This window comes from Schistocerca nitens, chromosome 10 (genome assembly GCF_023898315.1).
Source record: "Schistocerca nitens isolate TAMUIC-IGC-003100 chromosome 10, iqSchNite1.1, whole genome shotgun sequence".
In the NCBI taxonomy this organism is placed as follows: Eukaryota; Metazoa; Arthropoda; class Insecta; order Orthoptera; family Acrididae; genus Schistocerca; species Schistocerca nitens.
Genome location: NC_064623.1, coordinates 79,558,083 through 79,584,297, shown reverse-complemented (window position 1 = coordinate 79,584,297; position 26,215 = coordinate 79,558,083). Strand labels below are relative to the sequence as shown.

Below are 26,215 nucleotides of genomic sequence, written 5' to 3'. Positions count from 1 at the left end.
GTAACGTCGATACCGATACATAAGAAAGAACAATCTCATTGCTCTACCGCTGAGTGTTAGCCAAGACCGAAGATCCGAAGAAGACGTTACATACGGTATAGTTCCGCTGTCCCACGCATCTTACTCGCCTGACCTGGCTCCGTGCGACTTTTTTCTTATTTCCACGCATGAAAAGGGGCATGAAAGAACACCAATTTGATAACAATGAATAAGTCGAGAAAGAAATGATGGAGGAGCTGTCAGCCATTTCTATCGATGAATACAAAAAATGTTTCGAGCAGTGGAAGCACCTGTGGCACAAATTTATTAGTTGTAATGGGAGAGTATTTTGAAGGGGATAAGGTTGTTTTGTAAACAGTTTGAACATATATAGCTTTTAAAAAAAATATTTTTTTTGTACCCCCCCCTCCTTATGCGTACAAAGTTACAGTGACGTCTGACCGTGTCTTCTGGGTTATCCACTGTTTTGGTGAAGCATTGTATTTTTTTGGGTGGCTCGTCACCCAGTTCCTCAACTACGTGCCAGACTGTACGGCCACCTCCGCCGCCACGGTGTTTCGCTGACAGAGGGCGCGCTTTGCAGCAGGACGCCATCCGGGAGGTCGTGGTTCGAGTTCGCGGAGCAGGGCGCCGGCCTGCAGAGCCCGCGCGAGGGCCGCAAGCCGTCGCTGTCCGCGTCATCGCCGTCGCCGCCGCCGCCGCCGCTGCCGCCGCGCGCCAACCCGCCGCCCCCGCCACCGCCGCCCCCGCAACCCGCCGCCCCCGCAGCGCGCCAGTGGATCAACTTCGAGGAGATCCCCGAGAAGCGCAAGCCGGCGCGCCGCATCCAGACGCTGCCCGCCTCCACGGCGGGGCCGCCCGTCGTCTACAGGTGCGTACCCCAGCCGTGCTGCTGTCTCCCAGGTCTCATCACAACCCAGCGCTGTCTTACCATTCTGGCACACGTGCAAATTAAAGTTACAGTATCAGCCAGGACAGCGAATGACGAAATTTTACTTAAAGAATACATACCTTTGTCCTTCTTTCTTTTCCTATTTTTTCTTGCCTCATCCTGTGTCTACACAGGATCGGCATCAGTAATCAAAGAATGCAACAGAACATCATTCAACACTCTTAATGAACTATCAAACAACACTCCATAAAAAACACGCACGCAAACCGAATTAAAACCCACCGGAACAAATTCAAATTTCGCGGCTGCCAGTCGAAAACGAAACGGTCATATAAATGACTGTCATGATCGCATCAAAAACGTAAATTGTGCAGCGAACGACAGCGACTGAACAAGACCCGAAATTCACCAATGATCAGGAGAGAACGAATGTAAACGCTCTTACAATACGCAACGTTTTCTAACAAATAGCAAACCACTCCAAACAGAGTGCGATCCATATAAACCTCAACTACTTTAATGAGCCGGCCAGAGTGGCCGAGCGGTTCTAGGCGCTACAGTCTGGAACCGCGCGACCGCTACGGTCGCAGGTTCAAATCCTGCCTCGGGCATGGATGTGTGTGATGTCGTTAGTTAGGTCTAAGTAGTTCTAAGTTCTAGGGGACCGATGACCTCAGAAGTTAAGTCCCATAGTGCTCAGAGCCATTTGAACCATTTTTACTTTAATGAGTCGTAACATTTGACCCAATAACGCGATAAAATCTACAGTTTTGGGCTATGGTAATATGTCGCTGGGAGGTGACACACTGTACATACTTACATACATACGAAGTCCTCACAGTAAATGTTGGAAGTGCCCTCCACCACCATCGATGCGCAACTGTATTCGTCTCATCATATTCCGCGACATTCTGTGAAGCAAAATTTTGTACATGGCTGCACGTTCAGAGACCGTGAATAGTTACAATTAAAAGAAAACAGCCCTCGGTCACTAATTTTTAAAGAATTAACCGGGTTTCGACACTGCTAGGAGTGTCTTCCTCAGAATTTACACCAAGGAATGGTCTATAACATGGTCTCAGAATTATGACTAATAACGTATGATACAAATTATAAGTACGGAATAATCGTGAAAGACTGGCAGTACTTATATGTCATTTATTATTTTATAATTTGTATCATACGGTTTTAGTCATAATTCTGTGACCATGTTATAGACCATTCTTTGGTGTAAATTCTGAGGAAGACACTCCTAGCAGTGTCGAAACCCGGTTATTTCCTTAAAAATTAGTGACCGAGGGCTGTTTTTTTTTTAATTGTTATTATTCTGTGAAGCGTATCCTCGACAGTGTTGCTTATTCCGCGTGTAATGGCCTCACGGAGTTTTGCATGTGTCCGTGCTAACACTGGAAGCCGACATTGCGCACCACACTCCAACCTTTTCATCAGGCAGCGGTGTTTCGTGCATGATACGGGCATTTACGCCAACCCAATATCTGTTGTTTGGTGCGTTGATGTAACCTGACGCATACACAGTCATTCTTATCATTCAGTTCACTGACGGGGAAGAAATCCCAACACCTAGAAATTATTAATGTAAAGTAATGAAATTTCGGGAATACATTTTTCTAGGTAAAATACTTGAGTGATAAACATTGCAAGATCACAGGTTAATGTAAGTATGAGATAAGCCACTGCAAACGTGAAATTCTGGTGCATTAATAACCGGTGTGGCCGCCAGAATGTCGAATGCAAGGATGCAAACGTACATGCATTATGCTGAACAGGTGCCAGATGTCACTTCGTGGGATTGATTGAGCTCCATGCCTGTTGCGCTTGGCCGATCAACCCAGGGACGGTTACTGCTACTTGCGGATGGCGCTGGAGTTATCGTCCTATGGTGTCCCAATCTGCTCCCCTGGAGACAGATCTGGTGATCGAACAGGCCAAGACAACATGTCGACACTCTCTATAGCATGCTGGGTTACAACAGCAGTACACTGTGGTGCCAACAGCTGCTGCAAATGCAGTACGATGCGCCGCAGCCATACACCGAACACGACGGCCTTCCCTCTGGGTAGTGCCACGTCGCCGTCCGGAGCCCTGGCTTCTTGCTACGGTGCATTCTCGTGACTACCGCTGCATCCAATCATGTACAGTCTTCCTGCAGCACTGCAGAAGCAACGTCCAGCTTCTCGTAGCCCTATTACACAACCTCGTTCAGATTTCGTGATGAGTCGATAGTGACGTCTGTGTCGCATTAAAAGCATTCTTGACTAGCTTCAACTCACCACGTCCAATCTCAAAGGTGACTAGCGCCCACGACCGTGACAGCGTGTATTTAAAGCAAACCAGAGCTGAGTCCTCATAGTGGTGCTACTAGCGCCACACTTATGTGACTGGCGCCAAACCTGAATAGACATCGTCTTTCAGATGCAGACACACGCCTCCCAAATTTCGCGTATGTCGCACGACTCCTTGGTGTTACGATTCTACATCTACATCTACATCCATACTCCGCAAGCCACCTGACGGTGTGCGACGGAGGGTACTTTGAGTACCTCTGTCGTTTCTCCCTTCTATTCCAGTCTCGTACTGTTCGTGGAAAGAAAGATTGTCAGTATGCCTCTGTGTGGGCTCTAATCTCTCTGATTTTATCCTCATGGTCTTTTCGCGGGACTTCCGCTGTTGTTTTTTAGACACAAATCAATAACTCAAACAGAAGACCATTCGCACCTGCTTCGTAATGACAATATTCCATAGGTTCAGCCTGTAAATTCAGTGACCTAATCTAGAACAAGGGTTTACAGTTTTTTTTTTTTTTAACAACTTCACCTGTGGAACGAAATAGTATTTTCTTTCGCCTATCTTTCGTCACAGCCAAACGCTTCACAATATTTCACCATTGTAATAAAGAAACATCTACTAAAAATGTTGGGTTGGCGCGTAAGTTTGTAGCGTTTTCCTTTTGCATCTCCGTATTCCGGTTGCTGTGTTTTTACTTATCGACTGTCATTTCTTATTTGTAGTTCACTGCTGTTATTTGAATTTACATACTGTCATTTTCTCAAAAATGGTTCAAATGGCTCTGAGCACTATGGGACTTAACTTCTGAGGTCATCAGTCCCCTAGAACTTATAACTACTTAAACCTAACTAACCTAAGGACATCACGCACATCCATGCCCGAGGCAGGATTCGAACCTACGACCGTAGCGGTCGCGCTGTTCCAGATTGTAGGGCCTAGAACCGCTCGGCCACTCCGGCAGGCTCATTTTCTCATTTCGAGATAGTAAGTGCAGCTTTGGATGCCAGGAAATGGAGTGTCAAGTAGAGAAATCAGAACATTTCGTCATATTCTGTTGTTTGAGTTCAATAGAGGGGTCACAGCAGCCGGAGGCAGCCAGAAACTTTTCCACCGTGTATGTGGATAATGCCACTGGACAGAGCATGACAAGAAAATAGTTTTCTCGTTTCGAGGAGGATCTTTTTAACATTACTGACTCTCCACATTCAGGCTGACCGTCGGGATTTGATGAAGATCACCTAAACGTTTTGATGCAGAATGATCCACGTTAGAGTAGGCTATTCGAGAACTTGCAAATGTGATGAACTGTGATCATTCCACCATCGTGTGTCATATGCATGTAGTGGGGAAGGTTCAAAGATCTGTCGCATGAGTACCGCATGCTATAAGTCAAAAGCACAAAAATCAGCGACCATTCGTATCCTCCGTCGTGACAGTAAATGGTGTCTTTATGCTGAAATAAGAAAAAGAAAGCAATGGTTAAGCTCCAGCAAAGCAGCATCTTCCCTTAGAAAGACCTGCGCGCACCCACAAAAAATAATGTTACGCATCTGGTGGAACAGCGACGGTGTGGCGTACTACGATTTGCTTCCCGGGGTGTAAGCATCACTGCTGGCATTTGTTGTTAACGACTCAGGTGTCTTGTAGAACAACGACCAGGAAGGCTGCGTGAAGTGATGCTACCCCGCTATCATTCTGCTAGACCGACGAAAAACACTATACTGGAGTTTCTTTGGGAAGTCGTTCTTTACCACCTTATTCACATGATTGCGCCCTCAGATTTTCCCATTTTCCGCTCTCTATCGAACGACCTTCAAGAAACTTCGTTTGCGGATGAAAACGCGCTCCGAACATGCTTCGACGAGTTCTTCGCTCAAAACCACGTGATTTCTACAGTCGTGCAATCGAGAAGGTATTCGAGTCTTGGCAAACTGTTGTAAGTAGTGAAGCAGAATATATAAGTGATGACTAAAGTCTCTGTTATGTGTATCTGTTGTGTTTATTGAACTTATGGATAAACGCTACGAACTTATGCACCAACCTAATATTACAACTATGATGAAAATAAGTTGAAGAGTAATCCAAAGTCATCTGAAAATGGCTGTAGGTTTCAACATAATGACGTCATACGCGCTCTAGATCGTCTGTGATCTAAGTTTTACAGAAGCTCGAAATTTAGCGCGTACTTCAATGCGAGACTCTTTGAATAGCTTCCACAACGAATCTCTCAGAAAACCCTAAGAGATTCTGCTCGTATGTAAAGCACACCTGTGGCAAGACACAATCACTTCTCTGCGCCACCCGTCGGGGGTTCGAGTCCTCCCTCGGGCTTGGGTGTGTGTGTTGCCCTTAGCGTAACTTAGATTAAGTAGTACGTAAGCTTAGGGACCGATGACATCAGCAGTTTGGTCCCATAAGACCTTACCACAAATTTCCAATCACTTGACAGCGCTACAATAATGGTGACGCTACTGATGACAGTGCCACTAAAGCACAGTTACTAAACACAGTTTTCCGAAATTTCTTCACAAAAGAAGACGAAGAAAATATTTCAGAATACGAATCAAGAACAACTGCCAATATGAAGAACTTAGAAGTAGATATCCTTGGTGAAGCGAAGCAGCTTGAAACACTTAAGAGAGGCAAGGCTTCAGATTGTATACCAGTCAGGTTCCTTTCATAGTATGCTGATACAATGGCTCCACATTTAGCAATCATATATACAAACATTCGCTCGTAGAAAGGTTCGTACCCAGAAACCGAGAAGTTGCGCAAGTTCCACCAATACCCAAGAAAGGAAATGGGAGAAATCCGCTAAATTACAGACCTTTATCACAAACGTCGGTCTGCAATAGGATTTTGTATCTAAGACTGTGCTCGCACATTATGAATCACATCGAAGAAAATTATTTATTAACGAATAGTTAACACGGATTCAGAAAGTATCGTTCTTGTGAAACACAACTAGCTTTTTACTCATACGAAGTAATAAATGTTATCGACAGGAGATGTCTAATTGATTCCATATTTTTAAATTTACAGAAGGCTTTTAACACCGTTCCTCATAAGCGACTTCTAATTATATTGCGTGAGCGTGGAGTATCGTCTCAGTTATGTACTGCATTTGTGATTTCCTTTCAAAAAGGTCATAGTTCGTAATAACTAACGGAAAGTCAAAGAGTAAAGCAGAAGTAATATCTGGCGTTCCCCAAGGAACTGTTGTAGGCCCTCCTTTGTTCCTGATCTACATGAACGATTTAAGAGACAGTCGAGCAGTTCTCTTAGATTTTTTTGCAGATGACGCTGTCATTTACGGTCATGTAAACACAAATTTTAAAGGTTATAACTCAACTAAATACTTAGGGATTACAGTTACGAATAAGTTAAATTGGAACGACCACATAGATAACGTTGTGGGGAAAGCAAACCAAAGACTGCGATTTATTGGCATACTACATAGAAAATGTGACAGATTTACTAAAGGCTCTGCATACACTACGCTTGTCCTCCCTCTTCTGGGCTGTTTCTGTGCGGTGTGGGATCCGCATCAGATAGGATTGATGGAGGACATCGAAAAAGTTCAAAGAAGTGCAGGTCGTTTTGTGCCACAGATATGAGACACTAATTGGGTTGGCAGTCATTAAAACAAAGGCGTTTGTCTCTGCGGCACGACCTCCTCATGAAATTTCAATCATCAACTTTCTCTTCAGACTGTGACAATATTGTTTTGGTGCCATCTACATAGGAAGAAATGGTCATCATAATACAACAAGAGAAACCAGAGCTCGCACAGAAATATTTAAGTGTTCGTTTTTTCCCGCGCTCTATTCGAGAGTGGAACAGTAAATAAGTAGTTCGAAGGTGGTTCGATGAACTCTCTGCCAGGCACTTAACTGTTAATTGCAGAGTAATCATGCAGATGTAGGTAAACAGGTACCTCTTACCTGAGGATGCTGTAGGAGGATACACCCTATATGATGCAGGATGACTTGGATAAAATTTCTATTTGGTGCGATGAATGGCAGCTTGCTTTAATGGGGGAAATTATAAGTTAATGCAGATGAGTAGGAAAAATCAGTCTTGTAATGTTTGAATACAGTATTAGTGGTGTGCTGCTTAACACAGTTAGATCGGTTAAATATCTAGGCACAACATTGCAAAGTGTTATGGAATGGAACTATCTGCTCCGCATTTTACAATGGCTTGCGAAGTATGTATGTAGATATAGATATTCATGGCACATAACCGGTAGTGTAAATTAAATATTTTGGTTCTAAGCACTATGGAACATCTGAGGCCATCATTCCCCTAGACTTAGAACTACTTAAACCTAACTAACCTAAGGACATCACACACATCCATGCCCGAGGCAGGAATCGAACCTGCGACTGTAGCAGCAGCGCAGTTCAGGACTGAAGCGCCTAGAACCACTTGGCCACAGTGGCTGGCAATTAAAGATTTTGTTAACAGAAACTGAGGCTCTGCTGTAAACATACTCGTGCGTTAAAGCAGACCTATCAACAGCTGTGGTAGCACAGTGCAGAACACATATAAAGTTATTTGTAGGAGATTAATTGCTTTTGGGTGCTGCATGTCTAACCTCCAGTCTGGCTGTGGTAATAGCGATACCCAGCTTGTTCTCTTCTGTGAAAACAACTGCCAGTTATTTGAATTCTCTGAGTCTTTCGCAAGGTTTATATAGATGGCCAATAACATGACACTACTTTAGAGGTCTCTTAATTCATCGCCAATGCTAATACATAACTGTGACGTCGTGATGCTCACCTTGTTTGCACATACACTGTTGACTCACAAAACAGCCGTCTACTACCATTGGCACCCATCTTTTGCAGAATCTTAGACCATATTCTGTGTTAAAACGTAATGAGGTATCTCAGAGAGAATGGCCTTCTCCATGCCAACCACCACAGATTCTGCAACCATCGGCCATGTGAAACCCAACTCGCATTTCTCTCACATGACGTCCCGTAAGACATCGATCAAGCCAAAAGCAATTTTCTTAGTGCTGCACTAATAGTTATTAACAAAAAAAATGAAATGAGCGTATGGAATCGTTGGCCGGGAGGCGGGCGCCACATGGGGAAGTTCGGCCGCCAAGTGCAAGTCTTATTTCATTGGACGCCACATTGGGTGATTTGCGCACCGGTGATGGGGACAACAATGCAACACCCAGTTCTCGAGTGGAGAAAATCTCCAACCTGGCCGGTAATCGAACCCGGGCCCACTTGAATGGGAGGTGACCACGTTACCACCCAGCTAAGCAGGCGGACACTTATTAACTACAGTATGATCAAACTGGGTACAAAAGAAATTTGCAACTAAATTGAGATTGTTAACCACCCGGTAGTCGCGCCCTCTAGCACCCTTGTTTCTGGGAATCGGGTCGGCGCACCAACCCCGGGTGGAATCTATTTTGTGGATTAATAGCGAGGTCCGATGTCCCGGCCAGCATGAATGTGGTTTTTAGGTGTTCTCCCACATACAACTAGATGAATACAGAGTTGGTGCCCATGTTACACAAATATTGCAAAACATTCTCACACTCTCACGTGGGGTAACACTAGACCCAGAGATATGAGGTATACAAATTCAGTCCTGGAGGGAGAGGTGGCATCTAGCCAGCATCTCCACTAACATGTAATGACTGGTTTGGTTTCTTGCGGCATCGATAGAATTCAACTCGTGCCAGTATGACATACATTTGTTTGCAATGGTAGTTGGAAAACAAACTGCACATGTGATCAAAAGTGAGAGCTGCCAGTTCTAGTGAAGGGGCAACCTGACTCAGTAACTGTCACATTTTAGGTGGAATCCATTTGAGGAAGAAGGCTTTGCACAAATTCGAGTCTGTCGAACCGAAAGCCAAAAAATATTATTTGAGTCTTTTTTCGTAAGCTTCCCAATCCTCGGGTGAATGAACATATGGAGGAAAAGTGGGTGGATGGACCGATGGAACGGTACCATGTCTGTTAATGGAAGCCGACAAAGTGGTCACTGCCAAACTAAACTGTTCAGTCGGGGCCAGTAACACGGTGCCAATAGTGGCTTAAGGACTGCATACGCGTAAACCGTTCCAAACTCATCGGCAAGCGTGTATCAAACAAGTAATACATGAAACTGATGCAAGTAACGCAAATATGTCTTTATTCATAAACCTCTGAACAATAAAACTAAATCAGCCTCTCATGAATCCACAGGTAACAAGACGCAGCGTTGCACATAAAGAGTGTGAGTCTGTGCTGCTCAGCACATATTCTATGCACGAGCCGCCGGCATATGGCGAGGCAGAGACTGTGCCGCGCATACGCCTCCCGCAGGTGGCCGCCAATGGCTGGCTTTGTGCTGATATATTCGAGCACGCGTGTGTAACACCTCTACACACGGTGCACTCACACTCACACGCAGGATACGGCACGGTGCATCTTAATTACCTCACTATCTTCAACAACAGTGAATACAGTACAGCTCTGTTTTATTTTTGGAATTGCTCGAACTTAAGTCACATACCCCTGTTTTAATTTTGAGAGATGTTGGCGATGATGTTTCGGGTTGATCTGTATCTTCAGTAATGGGACATTTCTTGGACTTTGACTGGAATTGCTTCTTTTGTCAATGTTCTAACGTTTGTTTCTTTTGCACTGACATTTTAGAGAACACTCATAGGCACTTCCTGTTCTCAATAATGAGATCTCATAAGGGGAGGCCACGACGTTGGGGTTTACTTCATATTTCGTTCACCTTGAGTACGCCATTAAAACATGTGCAAATACAGGGTGCACTACACTGGCAATTCCGAGAAAATCGCAAGAGAAGTTTTACTCGTTAATTACGTTGCTTATGTATATGTGCCTAACTGCTGCACGTCAGAGTTCATGGTGGTGAAGTGATTAGCGTTCGAGCTTCAGTAAGACGAACATGTGTGAGCCGACGGTTCTACTCCTGCTCAAGCTTAACTATAAATCTATTTTTTTCAACGCTGATCATATTATTTCATTTATATGATATCTGAGATGTAATATAATGAAGAAAAAACCACGTGTATTTGCATGAAGTTTCAATTTATGTTTTCCCTGCCTGTGTGACAAATACCATCCTGCAACGTGTGACATCGAGAGCACATCCGACGAGTAATTGTACATTACTCTTGCTGTCTGGCACATTATGAGTTACTATATTAATGATAGTGAATAACATCAATCGCATCATCATTTATTGAGGTTTGACTTGGACTTTCCAAGCCTGTCCCTCATCCTTGAAAATTTAATTACAAATAGTAAATTGTCATACAACATATGAAATTCACAACAAGTTCATGAAAATGTATGTGTTTTATTCATTATATTACCTCTTAAATGTTATATAAATTAAATAATGTGACTACTGATGAAAAAGAAAAGTAAATGCTAGCAGTATTCGAACCATCACCTCTTCCAGAAAACTCTGGCTTTGCGCGAATGCTATTCACTTGATCACAATGACATCTAGCAACCAGTCCTTTTGTACAGTACATCTGTTACACAATAGATGCATAAAATTTCTCTTGAGATTTTCTCTGAATTGCCAAAGTACTACACCTTACTACTTGCACATTATGTTGTTTTGGTGGCCTACTAAAGGTGTACACAGTTTGAAGTAAATACCTGATCCAACATCGTGGCCTCTCTTGTCATCTATAACTGTGGAAAACATAATTACTTGGACTGACCAGATCAATCAAAACTGGTTTACATTGTCAGAAAAAATATCATAATTGAAATACAGTATGGGTAATCCTAAATCTTTCCCTTGGAATGCTTGGACATCTACAGAGGGGGCAGATTCACAACTCCAGTTGTCACTAAAAACTAATGAAATGAATACAACTATGGCAACTGAGATATAATGTTCAAAAATTTATTACCAGTGCTAAATGATGATCATATGAGTCAACATAAGTCTTTTAATGTTGATTAGATATTGTTGTGAGTTATATCAAAAGCTAGTTTTCAAAAACTGAATTTTAAATTAACAGTTAACTGAATGGTTCTGTAGAGATTCCTATGTCTCTCACAACATTGCAACAATACCTATTAAATTATACTGGAAAACTAATTTAGGAGAGGAGAGAGCTTTCAGGTACCCTCACTTACATGTCATTATAGTGACACTTGTTTTTACCAAGCCATTTCACTAAAATCAAACACGTAATTTTTTTGTAAAACTGCCGTCATGTTGCAGCTATGTCGATCCAGAAGAGTGTGAGTGTGAGTGCCATGAGACTTCTGGTGGCAAGGGTCGGTCCCACTCTGCAGCCTCCACCTCAAAAAAGAAGAAGGAAAAGGACAAGGACAAGGAGAAGGTACAGTTGATTTACAGTTCACTCTGTCACAAGCTAAACTGAAAGAGTTTCATCAGGATTCAATGAATCATTATTCATGTGCTGGTAAAAATACGAAATATGGGCAGCCAACAAGTAGTTTATTCTTTAGCACTTCATGAAAGTCCGTCATGTCCTGTGGAGAGAGCTGCAAGGAGAGTACGGTGCCAAATTTGCATGTAGCAGTTTAGAGAATCTATGGGAAAAATAAATTGGGATGACCAGCTGGAGACTGCAGCCTCCATTTTCCCAAATAAAAGTTTAATCTGCTTAAAACAGTGCAGCCCTAATAGATTTGTCCCTAGTGACCATTACTGTTTTACAAAAGAGGTTGTTTAATACTGAAGCACTGTTCATTCATTTCTGAATACTGATCACTATGCCCACCGTCAGCTAACATCGGGATGTGAATGGCCAGCATGTTGCCCTATTTTTTACTGAGATTTACTCCATATATTGCATCAAGGAGGACCTTCAGGGATGTGGAACAACTGAAGGCACAGCTTAACTAAGGAGAAGCAAATGCTTAAACATTAATCTGTGTGCAGTATATGGAATAGACTACAACTAAATTTGGATTTATATAATTTGTGATTGACATTTAGTAAGTCAAGTGGTAGTTGAGGTAACTAGAGCAAAAGAAACTGGTACACCTGTGTAATATTGTGTACGGCCCCCGTGAGCACACAGAAGTGCCGCAACACGATGTGGCGTGAACTCGACAAATGTCTGAAGTAGTGTCGGAGGGAAATGACGCCAAGAATCCTGCAGGGCTGTCCATAAATCTGTAAGGGTATGAAGAGTTGGAGATCTCTTCTGAACAGCACGTTGCAAGGGATTCCAGATATGCTCAATAATGTTCATGTCCGGGTAGTTTGGTGGCCACCGCAAGTGTTTAAACTCAGAAGAGTGTTCCTGGAGCCACTCTGCAGCAGTTCTGGATGTGTGGGGTGTTGTACTGTCCTGCTAGAATTGCCCAAGTCTGTTGGAAAGTGCAATGGACGTGACTGGATACAGGTGATCAGACAGGATGTTTATGTATGTGTCACCTGTCAACCATATCTAGATGTATCAGGGGTCCCATATCACTCCAACTGTACACACCCAACAACTTTACAGAGCCTCCACCTGCTTGAACAGTCCCCTTCTGATATTCTGGGTCCACATATTCATGAGATTGTCTTCACACCCGTGCACATCCATCTGCTCGATCCAATTTGAAATGGGACTTGTCCGACAAGGCAACGCGTTTCCAGTCATCAACAGTCCAATGTCAGTGTCGACCTTCCCAGGCACGGCATAAAGCTTTGTTACTTTTGAATGCATTATGGGAACAGTAGTGATCAATGTCTTATAAATAATTACTATTAAAAACAGTCTCGATCACGATTTATTTAACAAGGTGACCAGTTTCGACCACTACTGTGGTCATCTTCAGACCATTGAGTAGGAACCTCTTTCTGTTGGAGAATCACTACTAGTGATTGTTCCTACTCAATGGTCTGAAGATGACCACAGTAGTGGTCGAAACCGGTCACCTTGTTAAATAAATCGTGATCAAGACTGTTTTTAATAGTAATTAATTATAAAGCTTTGTGTTGTGCAGTCCCCAACGTTACATGAGTGGGAGGAGGAGGAGGAGGTGAGTGTTTAACATCCTGTTGACAATGAGGTCATTAGAGAGGGAGCACAAGTTCGGATTAGGGATGGATGGGGAAGGAAATCGGCTGTGCCCTTTCAAAGGAACCATCCCGGCATTTGCCTGAAGTGATTTAGAGAAATCACGGGAAACCTAAATCGGGCTTCAGCTCTGAAAACCCATATCGATGATGTTTCATTGTACGGTTTGCACGCTGACACTCGTTGATGGGCCAGCATTGAAATCTGCAGCAGTTTGCCGAAGTGTTTCACTTCTGTCACATTGAACATTCTCTTCAGTCATCATTGGTCCCATTCTAGCAGGATCTTTACCTGACCACAGCAATGTTGGAGATTTGACGTTTTACTGGATTCCTGATATTTACGATACACTCGTGAAACGGTCATACGATAAAATCCCCACTTCATCGCTCCCTCGGAGATGGTGTCCCGTCGCTCACGTGCTGACTGTAACACCGGGTTCAAACTCACTTAAATCTTGATAACCTGCCATTGTAACAGCAGTAACTGATCTAACAACTATGCCATACACTTGTTGTCTTATATAGGCATTGCTGACCAATGTGTCATATACTGACTGTTTACATTTCTCTGTATTTGAATATGCATGCCTACGCCAGTTTCTTTAGTGCTTCAGTGTAAATATGTGTATAATGTCGAAATGAGTATACAGTTAAGAAGTTCCGTACAAAGTCAGAGTACAATAAGCAGACAAGTCCAAATAGATACTGAGAGTCCAGAGAGGGGAGTCAGGTGAGCATGTGAACAAATCATATCAGAGAGGGAGTTAGAGCATTCCACTCTGGGATTACATCATGTAGGTTGCTTGTCAGTTTCTTGAGGTTGTACAGTGCATGGCTGTGCAGGCTGATCATGATGTGATGCTGCCTTTGATTTTAATCATGCCACTGCCTGGTAGCTCGACCTCAGCTGGCAGGTGAGGGTGTGGATGAATTGTGACAAAATTATTCAGTACCTCATCTCCTGCTATGGTAATGGTGATCAGAGTGGTAATAGATGGCTACCACAATACTCTCCCCTTGGTGGAGAGACTGTGAGACAGTGCAGCCCCACAGCCCTCACTGACAGTCTGAGACACAGAGTGGCACCCAGGAAACTCACAACCGTGCCTTCTGAAGTATGACTGATGGGCATCCTTGGCTAGCCAAAACTTCCTGTTGGCTGCCATACGAGAGTAGGGCCAAAAATGGCCCTGGTGGTGACAGCTCCAATACAGATGGATGCCCACAGGCATAGGGGTGGAAAAAGCAGTTGAGGAGGGGGAAGGAAGTGAGATTGCCTCAGTGCAGAAGGTGGGAGCAAAAACAGAAAAGGAGCTTCCGAGGACAGAGGAGTAGGTGAGGACACAGGTCGCTGGAGGGAGTTGTGTGGAGACTCACCAGAGGCCATTCCCCTGCCCGTGGGTGGAATTGCTTTCAAGGGCAAGCCACCAGCCTGTCCTCCATCTGCACTGTGAAGATTTTGTGACTTCGCTGGCCCCGGACGACCGCCAGCATCCGGCACTCACGACGACCAAAAGCACGAGCCCAGATGAAGGCTTTGGCACATATTACTGCAGTGGAGGCACCCGAGGAGGATGCAGCACTGTGTGCAGCTAGCACTTGTGCAGCAGTTCAGCCAGGCTCTTCTCATCAATTGATGTGGACCTGTAAGAACTGCAAAATCGTGTGAATGTGTCTTCTGCTGAGATGTCTCTGATGTACTTCTTCATCTGTGTCTTGAATGATAGTACAAGATGTTCTGCATCCCCTTCAACTGAGGGTGGAAAGAGGGTGATCTGATATGGTGGATACTCTGTGCAAAAAAATCTTGCAGAGACAGTGAGATAAGCTGTGGGCCATTGTCCGTCACCAGGGTGCAGGTGAGGCCTTCTGTGAAATAGATCTGGGTTGTAGAGGGGCAGTTTATCATGTATGGGAACTGAGAGTAGCAATCTGTCACACCAACCAATAAGCTTCCAAAAAGAGGCCAACTAAATCTAGTTGGATTCTCTCCCACAGTTATGAAGATTCTGGCCACACAGATTAACATTGCTGTGGGATGGTCTGGTGGCCTGCACATTTAAGACAAGGAGCAATTAAATGTTCTATCTCACACTCTATCGCTGGCCTTAGACATGCCAGCAAGTCAGCACTTTTGTCCTTCATATCCCCCCCCCCCCCCCCCCCCCCGTGATGCACAAAGCAAATGATGTCCCACCTGAAGGCCACCAGAATGACAACTCATGGTACACTGTGTTCTGTGTACAGCCAAATTACAGAGAGTCAAGCTGTGACACAGTACAAAGTAATTGTGTACAGGGTCTGAAACTCAAGCTGGTAGCTGTTCCAGCCACCTCTGCTTAATATACTGCTGCATCTGATGAAGAACAGAATGGCAGCTGACTGCATGGGAGATGCGGGAACTCATAAGTGGGAACCCATTTGATGTTCATTGAGCTTCAGTCTTGAGGTAGAAACAAAGGACCTCATCTTGATCAAAGCAAGGGTCTGGGTATGAGAGAGTGTTGACATTGCAGTGCTGAGCCACTGTGCAGAAGAGAACTTCATAGTGATTATCACTGAGGAACAGTGCCTACCATTGTAGTCTCTGGTCCATGTTGTCCAGTACATGTGCCACAGGCTAAAGATAGATACTAAAGGTTTGCCATCTATAACAAGGTGGAACTTGACACCACATAGAAACCCATGAAACTTCTTGATGACAAAATAATAGTGAAGGCATCCTTCTCAATTTGAGAGTGATTTTTCTTTGCTGCATTGAGCATCTTGGAGGCAAAAGCAATTGGCTGTTTAAAACGGTTGGCATTTCATTTGGGCAGTAAGGCCCCCAAGCCATTTTAAGATGCATCCTTATTGAAGCATTATGGCTCTGGTTATGGGTTGAAACTTCACTAACAATCTGTCACCTTGATGTTGTTCATGAGCACTTTTATCTTCTTGAAGATTTAGGGTTGTCACTTCATGTTTTCTTGATGCAGTGGACATGCTATGTGGTGTGACTAATTGCACTGTGAGATTTTGTCTCCAGCTGCAGAGGATCAAGGGCTGCAAGAGAGTCCACAGCTATAACAACTCACTACAAAATGAATTAACTGACCTTTTAAAGAACTCTACTGTATTTGATTATTCTCATATTTAACATTTACAGTATTAGGTGATAAATCTCTTATTATTCAGAACAATATATTGTAAGTGTAACTCACAACAGCATGTAAGAGAATGACATTCCTCCCCAGTTTCTATCAACTGTTCCTGCTGGAGTTTAAATTGTCAGTAGAGGTGCTTGCTCTGTGCCTTTAAAACAGCACCAAGCCACAACATCAAAGTATAAACTCTATCTCCAGAGGAGTTACAGATTCTGGACAGCATCTTGCTTTGACAATGTCCTGTGCTCACATCATCCCTGCACAAACAAAAATTGAAGTGTGAACACTGCAAAATTCTCTAAATGCTAAACAGCACACTGTCACTAACATCTTTTGCCAGCCTAAGGCTATGATAGTGGAACACACTATCAGGTACACAATAGAAGGATGGAAGGAATACAACTTGTCCAGACAGTACTTGAGACATGCAGCCCACAATGAAACAGAAACTGAAGGTTGCGGAGATCACCCTCGGTGGGCCCCATGATGACAATGTCATCAAGGTAGTTGCTTCAATGACAAACACTTTGTATGAGTTGCTCCATAAAAACACTGAGAAATGTTCAAAGCACTTTTGACCCCAAAAACTGACTGGTTGTACCTGCAGAGACCAGATAGTCATAGCTCTTTGTCCAGCAGCAGCTGGAAATGCACCTCCTACATACTGAGGTTAGAAAAATACTGTCTCCCCCAACAGTTTTGTAATGAGTTCTTCTGGATGTGGCATGCAGACTGTGTATTAATTGTCACCATGAAATTGTCACAAAGTCAGAGCTTTCCAGTTGGCTTTTGTAATCACTAATGGTATAGAACATTGACTAGACCATAATGGTTCAATGACCTCCATAGTTGCCAGCCTAAGGAATTCTACCTTGACTTGATCACAAAGAGCCTGCTGTGAAAAACTAATGTTGTGCCATGTGTTTAAGAGTAATAGGCATCAATAAATCTGTGACTTTGCCTAACCCAGGCAAAAAAGGGCTGAATATTTCTTGCAGAGTTCATCTAGTTCTTGATAGGGCACAAAGTCAGAAACTAGATGAACTGAGTCAGCAATCATGAATCCAAAAGCCGTAAAAGCATCCAAACTAAACAAATTTTCTGTAATAGCGCTGCCCACCACAAGGAATGTCAATGAGTGCTGTACTGTCTTGTATGTCATCTCTGCCATAAACTTTCCAAGAATAGAGATCTGCTGCCAGTTGTAAGCGATGAGACAATGTGAAGCAGGGGACAAAAGAGAGGAGCTGAGGCACAGCTATGTGTTAGAATTAAGAAACGATGCTGACGCACTTGTATTCACTTGTAATCATAGGGGTGTCCTGTTAACATACATATTGATGAATAGTTTGTTAGAAACAGGCATAAGATTGTCACACGCAGGGCTGACAACTTAAAATGCCCATGGCTTGAGAGATCAAAACTGCAGCCAGAGCTGACCAAGTGTGGCATACTGCCACAATATGTCCTATCTTCCTACAGGGGCATAAAGAAGACCAATGTTGAGGGCAGGTCAGCAAGCTGTGTTGAAGAAACTAGTGGGGCAAGAAGGAAGGGGTTTGTAGATGTTTGTCTGTCATAGCCGAGTATGTGTGGAACGTGGCAGCTAGGCATGCCGTAAAGCCACAACTTCTGCCTTCGAAGCCATGCTGGAATGTTAATGTCAACCACTGTCTAATTTGACAGCAGCCATGTCCACCCCGGAATCTAATCGATGGCCTGACACATGGGAAACCTCAAATGATTGTGCAGTATAAAGGATATCTTCTAGGGTGGGTCTTCATATTGCAGAGCTCTTTGGTGGACTTCTTTATTGAGCAGTAATGAAGTGACACTTTCACATTAAACCATGTAATTCCACAGCCCAAGATCAATATGATTGATGGGGTCTGTCCTGGCACTGATAAAAGACACAGGTAAGTTGACGACAGTGTAATGTCAACAAACAACACTTTTGTCAAATGACAGTGAGGCAGGATCCCAAAGAGTGTCTAAATTCCATAAAAATTGGTACATTTGGGGAGATATCCAAGACAGAAGGATTGCTTTAATGGTATCAGCATCCATTACCTTAAAAGTCATGAAATATTGTTGTAGATCTTTCTCGTATGACTCCCAGTCTGCATTTTAGGTGGAAAAAGGTGGCAGCTTAGCTGGCAAGTATTAAAGGTTGTGCTAACAGTCTGGTCAACATTCTGTCCAACATGACCATGTGCTCCTGCTGTTGCATTTCCAAATGCCTCTGGCTTTCCACTTGCTGCTGCAGTAATTTCTGAAGCTCTACCCCTAAATATTCACCTGTTGACATTGTTACTATATCAAAAAACACACATCAATCATCAGCGGTGCTTGCTATCTTTTGTGTATAATATCAAAATCACATTAATGAAAATACATGTTAGGAGCTCCACACATAGTCTGAGTATGATGCCAGGCTGAGTACACTAAGATACCAAGAGTATAGTCAAGTAAGTGCATCAACAAATCATAACAGAATGAACTGAGTGCACTCCACTCTGAGATTATGTCATGTAAGTTGCTACTCAGTTTGTCAAGACAGTGCTGTCCATCAGCTGTGTGTGCTGACGATGGTGTCTTCAATGTCTGAGATTGCTACTGCCTGGCGGCCAGACGTAAGCCACCAGCAATTGTGCAGGAGAGTTGAATTGCAGTGAGAGGAGCTGGCACCTCTAGTCCTGTAATGTTATGGGTGGGCGAGGTGGCAGTGCAATCAAAGTGGTAACGAGAAGGGTCAGGGCTCAATACTGACTGACCACGGTTCTTTCTCAAGTGCCATGTACATGCAGTGTTGCCTGTTTTGCAGGTGCATGCAGAGCCTTGTCTAGCATTGCTGCCTGCACCCTAGCAGCTTTGTCCTCATCATTGGAACGTGTTGGTCGTAAAGACATTTTATTTAGCTATATACTTCTTAATGCTTTTCATGCTTTTGTCTGCAATAAGCAATACATGAGAGCATTGATTGTTAACATCGGTTCTCATAGATAATTTCTCTAATGTTTCTTTCTATCTTTCGTTTTCTTTATTTTTAGAAATGATCTCATGAACCATCTGGAATTCTTCTGAGATTTGATTCAGGGACATCCAAGCTTTAGCTGAACTTTGGAAGTTTTCTAAAATGCTTCATGTTAAATTAAACTGAAAAGCCTTGTAGACAGTAATTTGTCTCGTACAAGTTTTGTTAGTTCCTCTGTGTATAACATAATCTTACTATATATATACATGACTGGAAGGGGTGATATGAGACTGTAATTAGAGGTGGTTTGCTTATCTCCATTTTTGTAGATGAGCATTACCAAGTGTTTCTAAAAGACCAGATGTTCTTGTATTTGAAGAATTCCTATTTTTGCTTGTGCTGGATATGATGGAACAAGTTTTTCTGGTCTAAATGTAAATCTGAATATGAAGTTTCACCAGTCAAGTTGCTCCTTTTTTGTATGTCCTCTGCTATTTTGATCTGTAACTGAGAGACTGGTGATGTTTTTCCCCACAAGGGAATTTACTGGTTAGTGAACAGAGTTAGTTAATTATATGCCCTACACACCATGTTGTAAGGTATTGATGCTGCAGAGCAGGAGCTGAATCACCATGCCATGCCACTCATTGGAAACGTAAAAATTTCAGAAGACAAAAACATTTTATATCACTGAAACACTTATTTCTTTCAATGTGTGATTAATAAACATGCCTGCTTTTCTCCTTCTCCTTTACTTAGCACTCTGGGTATCACACTCATTTCAAACAATCACATGTTATTCAACTCACCAAGCTAGTACTTTACTAAACATAATGCGAAAGCTCCAAAGGCACAGTCAGCTTACTGTCATAACTTTACAACATTCATGTTGTGGAACAAGCCATTCTACTCAAAGTAGCATGTACTTCTTCCAATAATTTGTATGCTTGTATCTTGGTCATTTACAAGTTTGTAACCATCTACTTATTCCTATTCAAGAATTACTCAATGGTAAAGAAATTCTTAAGGGGAAACAATATTAACTCAACTTGAAATTACTCCTGCAATTTGCACATCCAAACTCTCAGATCTTTCTACCTAGCTCATTTTCTTTGTTGGTACTGTATGTTAACATGAAGCAAGAACAGTAATGAGTACATGCTTGAATCCTGCATATTATACATTGTAGTTTCTTCCTATCTAGATGAAGTGCTGTTCCTCCTTTAACCAATTAAGTAGCCTTGTGCAACTACGATTGGCATGTGCAATATGTCGTATCCATAACTTATGTTCTCAGGATGATGTATACTTCCAACATATAACGTATTTGACAATATTTGACATATCTCAATCAGTCACACTCTCCATCTCTCTATCCAGGAGAATTTATTTATTACATTTATGCTACTGAAATTAATGTGCAATGTGTTTTACTTAATAAGAATGCTAACACATTTAGTGCTTCAACTTATTCATACTTTCTCAAAATACATGCTATTGGTCCAATTATTTATTACCAGTACTAATAGTTGTTTCGTACCTCTTCTTGCAATGCTGTACTTACAGTCTATCAGTTCCTAAGATGAATGTGTGATGTGGGCTCTACCAGGGTAAATTTTGTGAAAATTAACTCATAAAGTAGTATTTTTGAACAATTTTCAGTTAGAAACATATAATACAGTATTTAACTGTATGAAATTTTACTATACAACTATATGATTTAGTGAACATATGAGACAAAAAAAATGAAATTATTAAGCTATTCAGTGTGATTTCTTTTATTAATATTTTATCAGTTTTTAAGGAGTCAAATATTAACATTTGTTTCATAAATGTACATTGATTACATATATATATGTATGTATTTATATATATTGTAAAATAAAAACAATTGGAGTTTAACATATAATGAAGCTCAACATTGGAAATTACATCAGAATGCAATTGCAGAATGTGGATAGGTTGAAACTTCCTGGAAGATTAAAACTGTGTGCCCGACCGAGACTTGAACTCGGGACCTTTGCCTTTCGCGGGCAAGTGCTCTACCAACTGAGCTACTGAAGCACGCCTCACACCCGGTACTCACAGCTTTACTTCTGCCAGTACCTCATCTCCTACCTTCCAAACTTTACAGAAGCTCTCCTGCGAACCTAGCAGAACTAGCACTCCTGAAAGAAAGGATATTGCGGAGACATGGCTTAGCCACAGACTAGGGGATGTTTCCAGAATGAGATTTTCACTCTGCAGCGGAGTGTGCGCTGATATGAAACTTCCTGGCAGATTAAAACTGTGTGCCCGACCGAGACTCAAACTCGGGACCTTTGCCTTTCGCGGGCAAGTGCTCTACCAACTGAGCTACCAAAGCACGACTCACGCCCAGTACTCACAGCTTTACTTCTGCCAGTACCTCGTCTCCTACCTTGCAAACTTTACAGAAGCTCTCCTGCGAACCTTGCAGAACTAGCACTCCTGAAAGAAAGGATATTGCGGAGACATGGCTTAGCCACAGACTGGGGGATGTTTCCAGAATGAGATTTTCACTCTGCAGCGAAGTGTGCGCTGATATGAAACTTCCTGGCAGATTAAAACTGTGTGCTCGACCGAGACTCGAACTCGGGACCTTTGCCGTTCGCGGGCAAGTGCTCTACCAACTGAGCTACCGAAGCACGACTCACGGCCGGTACTCACAGCTTTACTTCTACCAGTACCTTGTCACCTACCTTCCAAACTTTACAGAAGCACTCCTGCCAACCTTGCAGAACTAGCACTCCTGAAAGAAAGGATATTGCGGAGACATGGCTGAGCCACAGCCTGGGGGATGTTTCCAGAATGAGATCTTCACTCTGCAGCAGAGTGTGCGCTGATATGAAACTTCCTGGCAGATTAAAACTGTGTGCCCGACTGAGACTTGAACTCGGGACCTTTGCCTTTTGCGGGCAAGTGCTCTACCAACTGAGCTACCGAAGCACGACTCACGGCCGGTACTCACAGCTTTACTTCTGCCAGTACCTCGTCTCCTACCTTCCAAACTTTACAGAAGCTCTCCTGCAAACCTTGCAGAACTAGGCTGTGGCTAAGCCATGTCTCCGCAATATCCTTTCTTTCAGGAGTGCTAGTTCTGCAAGGTCCGCGGAGAGCTTCTGTAAAGTTTGGAAGGTAGGAGACGAGGTACTGGCAGAAGTAAAGCTGTGAGTACCGGGCGTGAGTCGTGCTTCGGTAGCTCAGTTGGTAGAGCACTTGCCCGCGAAAGGCAAAGGTCCCGAGTTTGAGTCTCGGTCGGGCACACAGTTTTAATCTGCCAGGAAGTTTCATATCAGCGCACACTCCGCTGCAGAGTGAAAATCTCATTCTGTGGATAGGTTATTTTGTGAAATGTATAATATTGCCATCCACTACATGTCTTTGTTGCAAACATGTTACATATAATTATGTAAACTGCACTAAAAAGTGCACATTAACTGCCACATTCATCATATATGATACCCTGTAGTTCTAGTAATTAAACCAACTTTACTGCCCTATTATTTATTGCTCTTATTGACAAACAATCCACAAACAGCTTCAGAATGTCAAAAATGTTATGATTCTTTGTTTGGATGACATTAACCATGAAAAATTCATCGAATGGCTGAAGTTCTACATCTACATCTACATTTATACTCCGCAAGCCACCCAAAGGTGTGTGGCGGAGGGCACTTTACGTGCCACTGTCATTACCTCCCTTTCCTGTTCCAGTTCGCGGGAAGAACGACTGTCTGAAAGCCTCCGTGCATGCTCTAATCTCTCTAATTTTACATTCGTGATCTCCTTGGGAGGTATAAGTAGGGGGAAGCAATATATTCGATACCTCATCCAGAAACGCACCCTCTCGAAACCTGGCGAGCAAGCTACACCGCGATGCAGAGCGCCTCTCTTGCAGAGTCTGCCACTTGAGTTTATTAAACATCCCCATAACGCTATCACGGTTACCAAATAACCATGTGACAAAACGCGCCGCTCTTCTTTGGATCTTCTCTACCACCTTCGTCAACCCGATCTGGTACGGATCCCACACTGATGAGCAATACTCAAGTATAGGTCGAACGAGTGTTTTGTAAGCCACCTCCTTTGTTGATGGACTACATTTTCTAAGCACTCTCCCAATAAATCTCAACCTGATGATCATTCCACTTCAAATCGTTCTGCAGGCATACTCCCAGATATTTTACAGAAGTAACTGCTACCAGTGTTTGTTCCGCTATCATATAATCATACAATAAAGGATCCTTCTTTCTGTGTATTCGCAATACATTACATTTGTCTATGTTAAGGGACAGTTGCCACTCCCTGCACCAAGTTCCTATCTGCTGCAGATCTTCCTGCATTTCGCTACAATTTTCTAATGCTGCAACTTCTCTGTATACTACAGCATCATCCGCGAAAAGCCGCATGGAACTTCCGACACTATCTACTAGGTCATTTATATATATTGTGAAAAGCAATGGTCCCATAACACTCCCCTGTGGCACGCCAGAGGTTACTTTAACGTCTGTAGACGTCTCTCCATTGATAACAACATGCTGTGTTCTGTTTGCTAAAACTCTTCAATCCAGCCACACAGCTGGTCTGATATTCCATAGGCTCTTACTTTGTTTATCAGGCGACAGTGCGGAACTGTATCGAACGCCTTCCGGAAGTCAAGAAAAATAGCATCCACCTGGGAGCCTGTATCTAATATTTTCTGGGTCTCATGAACAAATAAAGTGAGTTGGGTCTCACACGATCGCTGTTTCCGGAATCCATGTTGATTCCTACATAGTAGATTCTGGGTTTCCAAAAATGACATGATACTCGAGCAAAAAACATGTTCTAAAATTCTACAACACATCGACGTCAGAGATATAGGTCTATAGTTTTGTGCATCTGCTCGACGACCCTTCTTGAAGACTGGGACTACCTGTGCTCTTTTCCAATCCTTTGGAACCTTCCGTTCCTCTAGAGACTTGCGGTACGAGGCTGTTAGAAGGGGGGCAAGTTCTTTCGCGTACTCTGTGTAGAATCGAATTGGTATCCCGTCAGGTCCAGTGGACTTTCCTCTGTTGAGTGATTCCAGTTGCTTTTCTATTCCTTGGACACTTATTTAGATGTCAGCCATTTTTTCGTTTGTGCGAGGATTTAGAGAAGGAACTGCAGTTCCTCTGTGAAACAGCTTTGGAAAAAGGTGTTTAGTATTTCAGCTTTACGCGTGTCATCCTCTGTTTCAATGCCGTCATCATCCCAGAGTGTCTGGATATGCTGTTTCGAGCCACTTACTGATTTAACGTAAGACCAGAACTTCCTAGGATTTTCTGTCAAGTCGGTACATAGAATTTTACTTTCGAATTCACTGAACGCTTCACGCATAGCCCTCCTTACGCTAACTTTGACATTGTTTAGCTTCTGTTTGTCTGAGAGGTTTTGGCTGCGTTTAACTTGGAGTGAAGCTCTCTTTGCTTTCGCAGTAGTTTCCTAACTTTGTTGTTGTACCACGGTGGGTTTTTCCCGTCCCTCACAGTTTTACTCAGCACATACCTGTCGAAAACACATTTTACGATTGCCTTGAATTTTTTCCATAAACACTCAACATTGTCAGTGTCGGAACAGAAATTTTCATTTTGATCTGTTAGGTAGTCTGAAATCTGCCTTCTATTACTCTTGCTAAACAGATAAACCTTCCTCCCTTTTTTTATATTCCTATTAACTTCCATATTCAGGGATGCTGCAACGGCCTTATGATCACTGATTCCCTGTTCTGCACATACAGAATCGAAAAGTTCGGGTCTGTTTGTTATCAGTACGTCCAAGATGTTATCTCCATGAGTCGATTCTCTGTTTAATTGCTCGAGGTAATTTTCGGATAGTGCACTCAGTATAATGTCACTCGATGCTCTGTCCCTACCACCCGTCCTAAACTTCTGAGTGTCCCAGTCTATATCTGGTAAATTGAAATCTCCACCTAAGACTATAACATGCTGAGAAAATTTATGTGAAATGTATTCCAAATTTTCTCTCAGTTGTTCTGCCACTACTGCTGCTGAGTCGGGAGGTCGGTAAAAGGAGCCAATTATTAACCTATCTCGGTTGTTGAGTGTAACCTCCAAGTTCTGCTATCTTCTTCTTTTTTTTAAAAAAAATTGGTGATTTTGCTAACTGAGATGCCATAATTCATATCAGCTGTGTATTGAGAAGTTCGCAAAATAAGCCTATACAATATTGTCCTGCCTACATGTTTTACTATTTTAAGAGTGTCTGCCTTCTAGCAAACTTCTCTTTGTACAGTAAAACTTGCTCAAAACAGAACTGCATGAAACTAAAATGATTTTCCAAATTGGACAAGCTTCCAGGTAAATTTTAATATAGTCTGACTTTATGTTATCTCTGACATTATTTTATCAGCAAAGTTTTGTGTACCTATCTTGAACAACTCATTCCTTATGTAATAGACAACTAAACTATAACATCAAAAAGCTTACGTGCAAATTTCTTTTGCAGGAAAGAGACAAAGAAAAGGATAGAGAGAAAATAAAAAGTGATGAAAGAACAAGAAGTAGAAGCCGCAGTCGGAGCCACAGCAGGAGCCGAGAAGTGGTAGCTGGAGATGGAAAGACTGCAAATGTGAACAGGGAGCAGAGGCAGACGGCCCCCACATCATCTCCAACAGCTGAAGCTCACCACCACCATCATCACCAGCAGCAGCAGCCAACTGCTTCCTCCACAGGGGACCGACTGGAGGTTACAGACGTTGCTGACAGGAACTCCTACCTCAGGTACAATGACATTTCTGATTAATAAACTGTTCGATATGGGGTGGGCCTGCAG

General features: G+C 42.9%; 1 protein-coding gene across 1 annotated transcript in view; it reads left to right on the top strand.

Annotated features, from left to right (window-relative positions):
• LOC126209891 (serine/arginine repetitive matrix protein 2) overlaps positions 1-26,215 on the top strand; it is a 690,162-nt gene that overhangs the window by 610,148 nt on the left and 53,799 nt on the right. Inside the window, exons 18-20 of the mRNA XM_049939014.1 lie at positions 587-871; positions 11,438-11,558; positions 25,889-26,163. Coding sequence (XP_049794971.1) covers positions 587-871; positions 11,438-11,558; positions 25,889-26,163 — 681 coding nt within the window. The remainder of the gene's footprint in view (positions 1-586; positions 872-11,437; positions 11,559-25,888; positions 26,164-26,215) is intronic.